A 15393-nucleotide genomic window follows, 5' to 3' on the forward strand; every position below is an offset into this window, starting at 1 on the left:
TATGGAATATTTTACCATGTATGTCTACAAAAACAATATCCCTTCCTTTTTCATCTAAACTTATTTTGCTGCTAAAACAGAAAGTTCATAATGTTCTACTGAACTAGAAGCATAAGTGTCTTAAATACAAGTTCTGTACTGCATAAAATAACCAAAATGCTTAGACTGAAATTGATAACAGCATTCACTTACCAGTATCTTAACTTGACTTTTTGGTTGGACAAAAAAAAAATAAATACAATTTCATATCTTATACTCTTCTTAGCTTTTGATAAGCACTAAATATTACTCACATAACCTTCCAACACAATAACCCAATATCTAATAACCCAATATCTAATGGACAAAATCAAACACAAAAATGAATCAGACCCATACAATACGAAATGAGATCATTCATTACTACTTCTTAGGCAATTCTCTGTTACTTTCATTATCATAATCATAGAAGAAAACTATTAAAGTGCCATAAAGCCATTTTAACCTCTTCTATACAAGGTAATCATATATGCAAACTTAATGCAATAATCTGCTCTTATGCTCTTATTCAATCCAGTATAATGCATCTCTACCTCAAGCATCAACAACTTCCCATCTCTCAAAAATATATATAGTATAACTATTCTGCTTCATTATCAAAAATCTCCTGCTTTTTAGAATTTACACTTACTATGGATAATTTTAACACCTCCATTGTCTATGTCACCTAGACAATTTTGTACGTTACATAAAAATTTCCTGAGATGATAATGATAACTCTCACAAGGTCTATTTTATGTTAGTTTTTACATCATAAATCCTTGACTGAAGTATCTGCATACAATTATTATCTTATATATAAAAGGCAACTTCTTTAGGATTAGTTCATAAAGAACCTTAACTTTACCTTAGATTTTAGTTTGTGTGGAACACTTTTTGCTATCATGGCATCTTAAAACTGTACCTCACATCAGTGTACATTGGATATTCGTTATACACCGCAGCACTGGATTCTTTATAATACACACATATACAGTGCTTATAGTCTTACTTCAGAGTTGATGAAAAATTATGAGCTTTGAAAAATCAAAATGTACATTTGCGCACAGCTTATAACAGATTGGCAATTCTTTCACTCATGCAAACAATCATATTTTCTCTTTATATCTCACAGCTATCCAGAAAAAATACATGAAATAAAAGGCAAACAATAATGTCCCGTGACTAGTGGGCCTGGACAAAATGAAAAATAACATATCTGACACACACTGACACACACGTCTATACTACAATTTGTAAATAACACTGACCTACTATAAACAATTCTGTGTGATGAGATCAAAAATTGTAAGAATTACAGCATCTCGATGATTATCAGAAGACAGGAGATTGTAAATAAATTACAGTAAATCCATCCACCCTCACAGCTATCAGTGTGTAACCTCAGTCAAATGTTCAACAGCAGTGCAAACATTAGATTGCTGCAGCAGCAGCTACCAAATACCATTCATTATTGAGAAAAGCCAGATGATTTAGCCTGCAGTATAATCTATTCCTTAAATGTGTCATTTTAAACAATTCATACCAAAAGGTCAAACTAACCTGTCTTAACTGCTATTCAGTTGGTTAATTTCTGTACTCATGATGGCTATTGATGTGCTTAAAGCTACATTGTAGAAAAATTATACCTTTAGCTAAACAAATCCTTTCAAAATAGTATTTTACCATTATAACTATTTTTAATTTCATGGCAGTCCCCAAGTAATAGCAAAAATCATGAGATTCAGGGGTAAAGAACCTTATAGCTGATACATCACAAAATCTAATAGTAAACAAAACCCTTCTTTAAAAGAGCATGACACCCATACATAATACACAGAATTATGCATCGGTGCATCTAACGGAATACTGAAAACCATATGGGATGAAATATCGCCATCAAATATCAATTATTTGATGAAGTATTGGGCATTACCGAACAAAAAAAGAATTGCATCAAATCACTAAAAGCAATACATTACATCCACTAGAGATGTAACTAAAATAAAATTGGTTGACTGTACTGAATATAATAAGTGCCAATCACAACAATAACACATTGTAAAATTTCCTTATTGGCCTAAAATATCACACTTCAGCTGAATCTCAATGCTATGCCATAAACCCCGTCACATTACCTGGCAGACGTTGCATCAGAGCACTACAAGAAAATAAATCCACTTATCTCCCCATAATACCCAGTCTTCATTGTCAGGGTGAGACTGAATCTGTAGCATATGTATGAGACCTCAGTAGCAGCCAAAAAATGGCCATTTAACAATGGTGGAGCATGATGGCTCTGAGTGCATAAAGTAGTTCTGATTGTAGACGAGCCTCCATAACTATCACGCTCATTTCAACCTAAAAAAAAATATATATCTCTTCTTAATAACCAAGACCATCCCACAAAAAACCAGTAAAAACAAAAGTAGCTTTTAAATTAACTTATCTGACCCACTAACTACACTTCTAAACTTTCATCTGTCCAGCCTGAAGGAACTGTTCCTCTGATGATGATTAAAATTTCACCATGAAAGTTTAGATACTCAAGAGATTGGTAGGAGGTAAAAATAAATGGCTGCTCTCCACCAAAAACTAATCAAATGGTTTCTAAATCTAGTGTAAATGGATGCATGTGAAGGTGAATTTATGAGAATTCCAAAATGTTAAGAAAAAATAACACCGCAGAATATTTCAGGACCCATGACAGATTTTCGGTTTCAAAAGATCCATATATGTTTTACCACCAAACTCTATAAACCAATGCTAACAGTGATGTTTATTATAAATGGAAGATTCAGATCAAATCTTTCAGCTGTTATTATACGAATGGCATCTTAAATAATCAGGTACTATGCATTCATTTCTCAATTAGGCCATCTGAGGTACAAAATTTATTTCTGAGAGTTCAGTTCTTTTACCATCCTATGATTACAACCCTACAGTGAGGACTAATATAGTGAAAAATGGAATTTTCTATGCCATTCCAAAATTGTAACGAGTTATTTCTTAATTTTAAATTAAAAACTGACTTTAAAAACTGACTTTTTGCTTACCATGCTAGTTTGAACACTATTGGTGGTCACTGGACTGGAGTTGGTATCAGCTAACGTTTCAGGGAAACAACACGATTTCTTGACAAAATCTCTCACGTGAGGATCTAATCTCTTATTCAGGTCTGTGTAGTCACAATCATCATGATGTATACCCAAAAGCCACTGTAAAAAATGAAACGGAGCAACTGAATACTTTTGTTACATATAAACCACAATATAAAGCCGAATTCCATATTTGTTAGCACTGGCCACAAAACCTTGAACTACAGCCTGTTTACACTATGGACGAATTATTGTCAGAAACCTAATTCATTTAGCTTTCATAAGAATGGCCTCAGCCTATGCTGTATTGTTTATAATCAGGAATACAAAATATATAAAAAGCATATGTATGATTGCAATGCAGTACCAAATATCTCACTCTTAATGAGGCAACAAAATTCCAGATAAAATGAATACCTGAACATGATTCCAAAGTGCTTTTGCAAGAAGAGGTCCACAGAGTGTGTTGTTGAGTGGATCAACATTACCCGACTGCTGAGACTGATCCTTGGAAGCTGGGATGACAATGTTCAGTGCTGCTGCAAATCGATCATCAAAGAATGCTCCAACATCACCAAGTAACCTTGAGCACATTGCATACCCATGATCTTGCCAATTATATTCCTGTTGTAATGGAAATAAACTGAAGTCACATACAAAAGTAATGTAACTCAAAAAGAACTAATTACATTAAGTGAAGTGTCAGAGACTTCTACACATTCTGGCAGCTCCAAAGATTAGATATCAATAATACTGCATGAACAAATAACACCCAGGTTGCCCATGGGGGTACATATTAAAAAACTACTATACTGACATACAATGTTTGCAGGTGAAACAAAATACAGTGGTTTGAAAAACACTGATAAAACTTATGTAATTAAGTGGACTGGGCTTTCGGTTACACTATAAAACAAGGTAATGGTCATTAAATGAAATCCTAAAAGAACTATGCTTTGAACATAATAAACTGGGATGCCTGAAGCTACTGTCTTTAAAAGAAAAAAAAATTGTCAACCTCAAAGAATTCATGCATGCTTTAAAAAGAAGCATACATCAGTTTCAATACAGGTGTTGTTAGCAGGATCCTGCAAACTTCATATCTTTAAGTGAGCACAATTAATGCATAAAGTGGATTTAGTGTCATGCAATTACAATTCAATTCACCTAATTCAGTCACAAACAATATGAACATACAGCAGAATAGTATCAATAACCACTTAAGCCCTGTACATACCAAATTTTAAATTGAAAACAATATTGTTCTCTCTAATCTGTACCTGCAAAATTCTAAACTTATGATCATAAAGATGAGCAGGTATATCAAGGTTTATCTTATTTTTAGTATTCCACAAAGAAATGTTTTATGCATGAGCAAGCTTTATGGATTGTGGACTCTACCCTTCTACTGAGAAAGGGTTCAATTAATAATATACAAACAAGTTACAGGAATGATTCATAAACAAGTGTAACATACACCATAACAGCAGCAATGTTATATTCTGATATTCCAAGAGATTGAATCAAACATTAAAGTTTAGTTAGGAAATGGGTACCTAATTTACAAAAGGGAAGGTAATTACTGTATAAAAACCAGCAAAATCACAAAAGAATTAAGAACTTCAATAATCATTTACAAGCTACATCTAAATAGCTCATACAGCATACTTGGTATGAGGACATGAAAATGAGCACAAAACACACCTGCACAAAAAAAGATGGAATTCTGGCATCATCTTCACATATGGCATCCACATAGGAATACGATGGATTAATAGTTAAGTGTTTGTAAGACTGTGCAGTCTGCTCACTTGTGCCGACTGCAGGTGATTTTGACTTAGACCTGGAAAAGTGATACTTAAAAAATTAAATGTCACAAACTTCAAAAAATTAAATGTCACAAACTTCAAAGCACTGCCCTGGCTGGCCTAACATAAGATTCAAAATAACTCAAATCAACACCTCAAAACAAAAAGAATACGGCTATCTAATGATTAGTTATTTAAAAGACATTCTACCTACCAGTTTTTCTTGAAAGTAGAAACTGATTAACAATCACAAATTATTACAAAGCTAACACACAGACTCAGATATACTACTTGGAAATAATAGTCATAAAACATACAAAAAGAAAGCTTACCCTGTATCAACGCTAGAATTGTTATTTTGGGGATTTGGGTCAAGACAATTTGGTCTTGCTTGAATATTCATTTGAGAAACTTTACTGTTACTAGCTCCCGATTTGGCATTCGTTTGTCCTGAAATACAAGAGAGTGAGTACTTTCGGTGTCATATTTTTGTCCTTAAAAAAAACAAAAAAAAAAAAAAAAAAAAAAAAAGTCAGATTCAAAGAAATATTTCAAGATCAAATATAGCATATCTATCAGAAATCATTTCACTATAGCCTACCAGCATCTTTTTTGGAAGTAGAAGGAAGAATGGAGAGTCTGCAGCCATGGAGGAATGTGGCAAGAGTATGGAAGTGCGTCATGATGCACAGCGCTTGACTTAATTCGCCTAAAGACCAACTATTATCCCTTGTTAATTGCTGGAAAAACATAAAAACTATTATTCTTTGCTAATTACTACAAAAAAATAGTGTGAGGGTCAAATATTAACTGCACCTACCAAGTCTAATACTCAAAATTATTCAGTACATGACAAAAACTCCTTATTTTAAAATTTTCTGATTATTTACCGACTGTTATGAGTTCACAGTACATACTGGCATTAATCATAAGTTATATTTTATTAAGCTACAATTACAGATATGAGAATCATTAAGAAAATCAACTTCATACTTCTGGACTCTGATTCTTACGACTAACCACTTAACAGGAAATTTAATCTGTAAACAAGCACAAATCCAATGGCATACCTCTATATGCTGCGGAGATAATAACCAAGGACGATGAGCTAAAATATTGTTAATGGCAGTAAGAGCATACAATTTGGGCGGGGCATACTGAAGGCCCACAGTCCATCGCATGTCTCCCCCAGCATTTCTGAAATCTGCTAAGAGTGCCTGCATCAGCCAACTGACTTCATGACGACATACAGCCTGAAGTACGTAATAAGAAAAAATGGAATTGAATAATGAACATTGCCTTGTTCAGAATTCTCTCATCAAGCAAGTGATAAATTATTTCCTAATTAATTTACTATAAAATTAATTATGCATATAAATATAACATGTTAAAAGTACATCTGCAATCAGCAACTAAAATATAAAAATTTTAAATTAATGGTTGCTTGAAAACCTACAGTTGTATTTACTTATAACTAAAATAGTGCAGAAGTTAAACTACTGCAAAAGAATGTGGTCAATGTGTAAGAAAAAAAAATGGGAAATATGCTTTTAAAAATATATTTTATATATGCTCAGGATGATAATAAATAAAGCACTGTATAAAGCATTAGGTGCAATACACTAATAATGACAAAAAAAGTATAGGAAACCAAATATAAATATGTATAGTTCAATATTCTAGTTCATTGGATAGCGACAAATCTTGCAAAAGTATAATGGGTAGGGTACCAAAGCAGCTATGTAGAGCCTCCAGGTGTGAGGTAGAGGCCCATCAGCATGTAGGAGATGAGCATGACTCCTGTACCAGGCATCCCTATATTCTGTCATTCCTCCTAGGGCCATGGCCACCCTTTCTGCCCACCACCCACTCTCCTCCTCCTCAAGACAGTCCTCCTCTACTCTCTCCTTGGGCTTCTTATCTGGACTGCCTTCATCATCAAGTTTGAACTGTAATAAGGACATAAACATTAGATTATTATAATTGTCATCAGCAGCCAAGCTGCAACCATAGTTACCAAAGCATAAAGCTACAAGCCAAAGGTCTCAAAAGGGAAGAGCATCACAGTAAGGAAAAAGAAATAAAGAATAAACTATAAAATAGAAATAACAAAGAAAAATAGCACACAAAACTAAAAAAAATTATATCTGACAATTACATAATCTGATTCTCTGCTAAAGAACATTTGAATTATCAAAATGCCAGAATTCAAAATTTAAACACTTCTTCCTTTATTTCTAATTTTCTTGTTGCCACTGGGACTGGCATAGAAGAGAGAATTAGAATATAAAACCCACTAGGAAAGAGCTTAAAAGTTCTTTCTGTATCTTTTACTGAAATTAATTTACAGAGGCATTGTTTTTCAAGGTACCTGGAGAGGAAAATGCTCAAAATCAAATACTGTACACGCATCTAAATATATTTTTCCATTTTTGTATTTATAAGCATTTAAATACATACTATGTATTATCTAATCACATCTACATACACAGTACAAAAATTCTAGGCCTCTCAAAGCATTTAAATACAGAATTCTATCATAACTCATTTGCAGGTGTTACTTTGCTAAGTTTGCAGCATCTAAACCTATACATAAAATATTCATATATTAATAGCCTGAAAATTTTTACTGCATTACATTATTCTGAACATCTGTACGCACTGGCATATTCTACATTACTTTACACATACAGTGCGTCACCAACTTATGGCAACACAGACTTAAGGCAGATTCAATCTTAGGGTGTTTTACAGTGGCGTTGATAGCGCTAATGGCAAGACTAGGCATCAAGTTAACAGCACTTTCGCCACTGAATCAAGTTACGGCGTCATTAAAGGCAAAACACTGACTTACGGCGGATTCAAATTATGGCATGGCACTGGAACGGATCCCCCTGCCGTAAGTTGAGGACCTACTGTATCTGTATTTAGACTACTGTACACAATAAACTTCTGTTCGTATACATCTGGATGCATTACAATGCATGTATGTCCCTGATGTGCCTACCTGCAACTTCCTCTGCTTAGGCTTGGACTGATTCTGCTCGGAGGACTGTGGCCTGAGTTGTGACGGATGGAGATTCTGAGCAGACTGGCCAGCGACCTGTGTTGCCGCCACTGTCGCATTTGTAGTAGAAGTGGCTGCGGTAGCTGTGACGATGGATCCAGAGGTCGTGGCAGCGACGGTAGCAGTAGTGGTAGTGGTGGAGGTGGAGGCAGTGGCAGTTATGGTAGAGGCAACAGCAGAAGCAGCAGCGGCGGCGGTGGCAGCAGCGACAGTTGTGTTGGTGGTGATGGTGGATGGGGGCTTGCTCACGCGTGTTTCGAGAGCGGCAACCTGTAATGCAAAGTGAAATATGCTTAACACAAAATAAATTTTCCTAGTACAGTACTACAGTGCACAGAAAAAGTGTGCAATAAGGAAAAAGCATCTAACCAATTGCACACACTAAATATGGGGATAAAAAAAAGTACAGTATTATATATACAGGGACAGTATATGGCATCATTTTTAGAAAGACAAGAATCTAATAGGGTATGAGTTTGTGAACTATGGCAGAGGAGGATGTATGGATTGAATGTTAAAATCTGCTATTGACCTAATTTCTTGTAAAACCAGTTTACAGTAATTGCGACAAAATCATGCCAATCTAACTAATGAAACCATTTACAAATCTGTATATAAGCAACATAACAAAAAGTATTCAGAATAAATCAATCATCTGATCAATCACAAGGGTATAAGTCACCACTAATGTTTGATACCAAAAACTGTCAAGTGCAAATGTACCACCCAAGGTAGGTAGTAATCCTAACAGAAATGATCAACATACCAAATCTAGACAAGTACAAAAAGGACTTTCTGTAGTGCAAATTATTACATAAGTCTTTTTGCTGTTACATCATAGGATTTGGATATTTGAGGTTTTGACAAAATGGCCTGACTGCCAAGGATCTAATGAATTCAACCAACTCCACCTTATTTCTCAGCTAAAAGAGTTCTTTAGGTCAGGAAGATCAAAGATAATAATGAATGATACAAATGATAACCTCTAGAAGGGGCTTGGCACATTTCAATTTTTGTGTTCATAAAGCATTCCATGCACACACACATATACATACTTACCGTATATACAAAAATATACAAACAAACAAAGATATATATATGTATGTATGTATCTATATATATCTATATATATATATATGTATATGTATGTAATATATATATATATATATCAATATATTATATATATTATATTATATATATGTATGTATGTATGTAATATATATATATATAATATATATATATATATATTATATATATATATATTTATATATATATATATATATATATATATATATACTATATATATATATATATATAATATATATATATATTCATTTATTTACTTATAGAGGTTTGTGTATTCTTTACCCTAAGATTGATGCCAAAGAAATCTGAAAAACCATAAAGCCACCGAAGCAATCCCTTTTAAGGAAAATAGTCTTAGGGAAAACTATGACCCATGTATATGTATGTATGTGTGTATAGATATATATATATATATATTATATATATATATATATATATCTATTTGTATATATATTATTTATATATATATATCTTATAATCTATATATATATATATATATATATATATATATATATATATATATATATATATATATGCTAGCATTAAGGCACAATACATACTGGCGTACAACCAGCCGAAAAATGACCGAGGACACGTGAGAAGAGTCGGAGATATTTTTCGACGGAGTGTGGGTATGCTATTCATGCAATTTCTTTGTGCAAAACACCCAATCTGGATTATCTCTTATATGTATATGTATGAATGTATGTATGTGTGTATGTATGTATGTGCAAATATAAATTTTTAAATTTTTTTTGCTTGTCTTTTTTACCCATTTTTTCTTTTACTATAAATGGATCAAAGTGATACATTCTACTCCTCCATATGTATATAGATTATATATATTTATTGTATGTATTATGTTATATATATATATATATATATATATAGTATTATTAGCTCCTATTATATACTATATCTATATATATATATATTAATATAATATATTAAATGTATTAGTAGGTATGTATGTATGTATTTGTATGTTATGTATATATTATATATATATATATATATACTAGTATTATATATATTATATATTATATGTAGTATATATATATATATATATATAGATATTATATATATATATATATATATTGTATATATAGATATAGGATATGTAATATATATAATATATATATAATATATATATAATATAGATATATAATATGTATGCTTATATATATGTATGTGTGTTTATAATATAAATATATATAATATATATATATAATTATATATAGTAATATATACTATATTGGTATGCTATGGCCATATGTATGTATGTATGTATGTATGATGTGTGTATATATATATCTATATATAATATATAATATTATATATATATATATAATATATTTGGTGTTGTGTTCAGGCACTGGTTAGATGTATAAGTGGATATATATTAAAACATATGGGGTTGATAACCTTAGTACTTGGTGTTTTGAGACAGGTGCGAAACAGTGAATTCCTCAAGATGCTGATACGAGACAAGTTGGAAACACGCTGGTTGTGGGAACGAGATGGCAGCACATTCCAGGGATATGAAGTAAACCACAAGGAAAGTTTACTTCAGGTCACCGAATACGTGCGCTAGATAAAACATGTACATAGGAAAATGGAAACGCACAAAATAGACTAGCGTGCGTGAATTTGTGTTCAGTAGCGTGCCTGTTTGTTAGCTTACATTCGTACGTTTGTAAGAGGAAATAGATGGAATAAAAATAACCCTAGTGAAAACTCGCCATAGAGGAGGGCGTTTGGAGATCCATCGAAAGGTAAAGTGAAAGATTTTGAAAAAAGTTATATATTTTATTAGTGACATTGAGTTCAGTTTCTTGAGAGGGGAATGGTAGAAAAGGATTACAAGACTTTTATCCATTATACACGGTGACACACTTCAGTGTTTGATAATTATATTCTCACTTTCAGATGAATTCGAAGTCACCATTAAAAATGGATTCTCTAGACTTGTGTTGACAGTTATTGATAAAGATTAATGACTACTTGGACAGAAGTAGAAAAGATGGGGGACTTACTTAAATATGATTTCTTGGAAGAGTAATGGTAGTTTAACGATTTTTGGGATGTTCTTCACTTCATTTTATTCCATTTTCATGTTAGCTATTTTGGGAAATAAAGATTATATTTTTGTAATAGTGGGAGTTTTAATTCACCTAGAGTTTTAACAATTGATCTTTCAGCTGGGTTCAGATATGACACTTAAGGGACTATCGAAGGTATGTTACGTGTTCCAGTTACGAGTTCTCTCCTATATATATTTTATATTATATAATATATATATACATATGTATATATATATCAACTGTTTGCTTTAAAATACTAGGCTAGATTATATGAGCTATTATATTATATATATATATATATATATATATATATATATATACACACACACACACTTACGTGTGAGTGTGTCTGTCACATAATAAGGCCCAGCTTGTCGCCCCCCCCCCCCCCCCCCCCCCCAAGCCCCAGGAGGGGGGGGGGGGGGCAATGAGAGAACCCCCCTGGATCACGTGGGGCAAATGAGCAGTTGAAACTCTTCAGGGCACCTTGGGTGTCACAATACAATGGAGAGAGAGAGAGAGAGAGAGAGAGAGAGAGAGAGAGAGAGAGAGAGGACCCGTCGCGAATCCGATACCGGTTGCATGGGAGTGTCGAAATCGGAGCCCACCCGGAACTCATATTCGGTGGTCCAAGGAAACTTTATATGAAGACAGATGAGCCCCTTGGGAGCTGTCGGGCGTTAACAGTTTTTTATTCTAAATGAAGAGGGTAATGGGACGGGAAACCTAATATCTTTATGGAGCCTAGGCTTGCAGGTGGAAAAGAGGTCTAGAGAGTGGCGGGGTGGAAAATAAAAACAGTAGATCCTGAAGGGTAGAAGAATCTACGAGAAAGTGAAATAAGAACTTAGATGATCCCAAAGGCTACAGCCTGGCTTAAGGAGGTTTCAATGAGAAAATTTGTTACTTACGCTGAGAGATTATACAATTTGGGCCGAAGGCCAAGTGTCGAGACCTATGAGGTCACTCAGCGCTGAAGGGAAAATCAAGAGGAGGTGTGAAAGGCGTAACAGGAGGAAAACCTCGTAATTGCAATATGAAACAGTTGTTCGAGGAGGGTGGAAAGTAAGATGGAGGTAAGGTACAAGGAAAGAAAGGGGTTGCAACTAAGGACCGAAGGGACACTGTGAGGAACCTCACGTCATGCCTACAGTTCATCGCGCGAGGTGCACTGAAGGCACCATCCCCCTACAAGATACCTACGCAGAGGGTTATTTAGAAATAAAGAAATTACCGCCATGCTGCAGCCAAAGCAAAATGAATCCTGTGCTCAAGGTTTCATAGTACTGGGGCATTTCCAGCCATCAAGCGGTCAAGACTGGAAAGAAAAGAGCTGGACGGGTTAGACAGCAAGATACAGAGATCCAGATAATATATGAGATGAAGCAAAGAAAACCAAAGGCGAAGAAAGCCCAGCAGTTGAACAGCGAAGTAATAATTGGCGAACTGGGACACCAAGATGAAGAAAGGAAAAAGGAACGACGGAGATTTGAAGGACAAAGGATCGACGGAGATTAGAAGAAAGGAAAAAAGAACGACGGAGATTAAGTCAATGGCTCAAGGGTGGATGCAGCATTAAAACTTGGCAGGTGAATTTCCTATGTATGCATACGTCCAAGTATGTGTGCTATACTTAGTAGGCGTATGTGAACGTTTGTTCAGCAACAAGCAGTTTCTCCTAAGGGAGGTCCAGAGAAAAACGTGACGATGGTCACTCGCATCTATATCTTTTAACTGATGACTCAAGGAGAATAACATTGCAAAGAAGATAAAGTCAGACTGGCTAACTTAGTCCCTAGCCCCATAAGCTCAAATATAAAAGTATATCTATGTATATCTAGCATAACTGAAGTCTTGGGTGGGTCTGCAGTCTTGGTCATTCGTTCTTCCTTCTCCACTCTAACAGGCTGTTAGGCGCTGGGTCTCTATCTTTTACTATTGACACAATTCTTGTGACTATTCTTTTTTAAAGTAAAGTTAATTCTTAAGTTTTTTTATTTAATGTTCTGATGTTTTTATTTAAATTTTACTGTCATTTACAATATTTTTAATGTGCGTTTTAATTTTACAGACTGATGATGCACTGAGTTTATGTGGGAAACGCTTTTTGTGATAAACCACGGATTTTATGGTGTTTTTGATGTACCCTGCTGATTACCTATATATATATACATACATACATACATACATACATACATACATACATACCTACATACATATAACATACATACATACATACATACATACATACATACATACATACATACATACATACAGTATCATACATACATACATACATACATACATATATATATATATATATATATATCTATAATATATATATATATATATATATATATTATACACACCTATACACACCTACGATCCATCCCAGCGCCAATCCCCAGCAAAACCCTTTTACGACCTGAGGGTGCTCAGACGAACGTTGTCAAGAGAGGCTTTGTGACAAAAGGCGGCAACAACAGCTTTCCGTCAAATGGTAGACGAGTCATTGTGATGAAAAGTCAACCTAGCGTTAAGAAATGCAGGAAGAGAGAGAGAGAGAGAGCATGAAAATCTGTAAAGGCTTCACAGAAAAGACTGGGGAGAGAGAGTCTGGAAGTATACCTTGAGAGAAATAATGATAAAAAATTTGTTAAGGTTTCTGAGAGAGAGAGAGAGAGAGAGAGAGGAGAGAGAGAGAGAGAGAGAGAGAGAGAGAGAGAGAGGGGGGGGGGGGGGGGGTGGGGGGGGGGGGGGGGGGGGGGGGGGGGGGGGGGGGGGGGGGGGGGGGGGGGGGGGAATATACGGTAAGTGGAAAAAGTAGGTGGGTAAGTAAGGAAATCAAGCAGCAGTAGGTAACCACAAAGACAAATCTAATATCACGACCTATAACATTTAAACAACAGGCAAAATGAAAAACTTAAAATTCTAGAAACAATCAATAATGGAGATCACGTGCGAAAATAAGCAGACTACGGAGAGAGAGAGAGAGAGGCTGCTCCACTAGGGGGGGGGAGATAAAGATTTTTCGTTATGTACAGTTTCACATTACGATTTGAAGGAGCGCTGATCATTCACATCATGTCTTCTCATCGCTATTTTTGTCCGTCCACGCCCCCCCCCCCCCCCCCCCAAACAAATCAAATCCCACAACAATCAACTAACAACCACGTACATCATTCACGGCAAAGCTCCACGGAAGAACGCTGTGTTTTCATACCCTTCCTTCCCTCGGCCATGATTCGCAATGGGAGCTTAATCCTTGGATTGAGTACTGTTTGTTTGTTTGTTTTATGGTGTTTCTACGTTACATGGAACCAGTGGTTATTCAGCAACGGGACCAACGGCTTAACGTGACTTCCGAACCACGTCGAGAGTGAACTTCTATCACCAGAAATACACATCTCTGGCACCTCAATGGAATGCCCGAGAATCGAACTCGCGGCCACATAGGTGGCACGCCAACACCCACTTAGTCATGATTGCTCTTATTCTCCTCAATTTTACAACGACAATCAGTCATTTCATCACTTCCATTCTTGCAGGAAACTACTTCCGGGACCATATTTCGATAAAATTGAAAAAATCGTGACACACTATCATTATAGACAAACATCACATCCACCAAATACAATAGTTACAAAGAGGTCATCCTTCTATCAACGCTAATCACAACAGCACATCTTTAAACCACCACCAATCACAAGAGCACATCTTCCAATTAACACCAATATCAAAAGAACTCACTTCAGTCATCAGAATGCTAACAGCACATCTTTCAACAAAATCAGCCCCGATGAACACAACTATCAACCAGCAGCTATCTCTAACTCAGCTGTCAATCATCATCAGTTCTAACAGCACGCCTTTCAATCAACAACACACATTTCAACCGACGCCAGTCGCAACAGAACATCTCAATCAACACCAACCCAAATAGGACATTTTCAATCAACACCAACCCGAACAGCACATCTTTCACTCAACACCAACTCAAGCAGCACATCTTTCAATGAACACCACCTCAAACGGCATGTCTTTTCATCAACACCAACCTGAACAGCACTATTTCAATCAACAACCAACTCAAACAGTGCATATTTCAATCAACAACCTCAAGCAGCACACCTTTCAATCACAACACTCAAGCAGCACATCTTTCAATCACACCAACCTCAAACAGCACACATTCAATCAACACCAACTCAAGCAGCACATCTTTCAATCAA

At 35.1% G+C, this 15393-nt stretch overlaps 1 protein-coding gene across 1 annotated transcript in view; it reads right to left on the minus strand.

Annotated features, from left to right (window-relative positions):
* Positions 1 to 329: 329 nt before the first annotated feature.
* LOC135195789 (sestrin homolog) overlaps positions 330 to 15393 on the minus strand; it is a 100162-nt gene continuing 85098 nt past the window's right edge. The window contains exons 2-10 of the mRNA XM_064222267.1: positions 7932 to 8261; positions 6655 to 6873; positions 5995 to 6177; positions 5526 to 5664; positions 5257 to 5374; positions 4821 to 4959; positions 3534 to 3740; positions 3075 to 3236; positions 330 to 2379 (exon numbers count right to left, since the gene is read on the minus strand). Of these exons, the coding sequence (XP_064078337.1) occupies positions 2293 to 2379; positions 3075 to 3236; positions 3534 to 3740; positions 4821 to 4959; positions 5257 to 5374; positions 5526 to 5664; positions 5995 to 6177; positions 6655 to 6873; positions 7932 to 8261 (1584 nt within the window). The 3' untranslated portion in view covers positions 330 to 2292. The remainder of the gene's footprint in view (positions 2380 to 3074; positions 3237 to 3533; positions 3741 to 4820; positions 4960 to 5256; positions 5375 to 5525; positions 5665 to 5994; positions 6178 to 6654; positions 6874 to 7931; positions 8262 to 15393) is intronic.

This window comes from Macrobrachium nipponense, chromosome 16 (genome assembly GCF_015104395.2).
Source record: "Macrobrachium nipponense isolate FS-2020 chromosome 16, ASM1510439v2, whole genome shotgun sequence".
NCBI lineage: Eukaryota > Metazoa > Arthropoda > Malacostraca > Decapoda > Palaemonidae > Macrobrachium > Macrobrachium nipponense.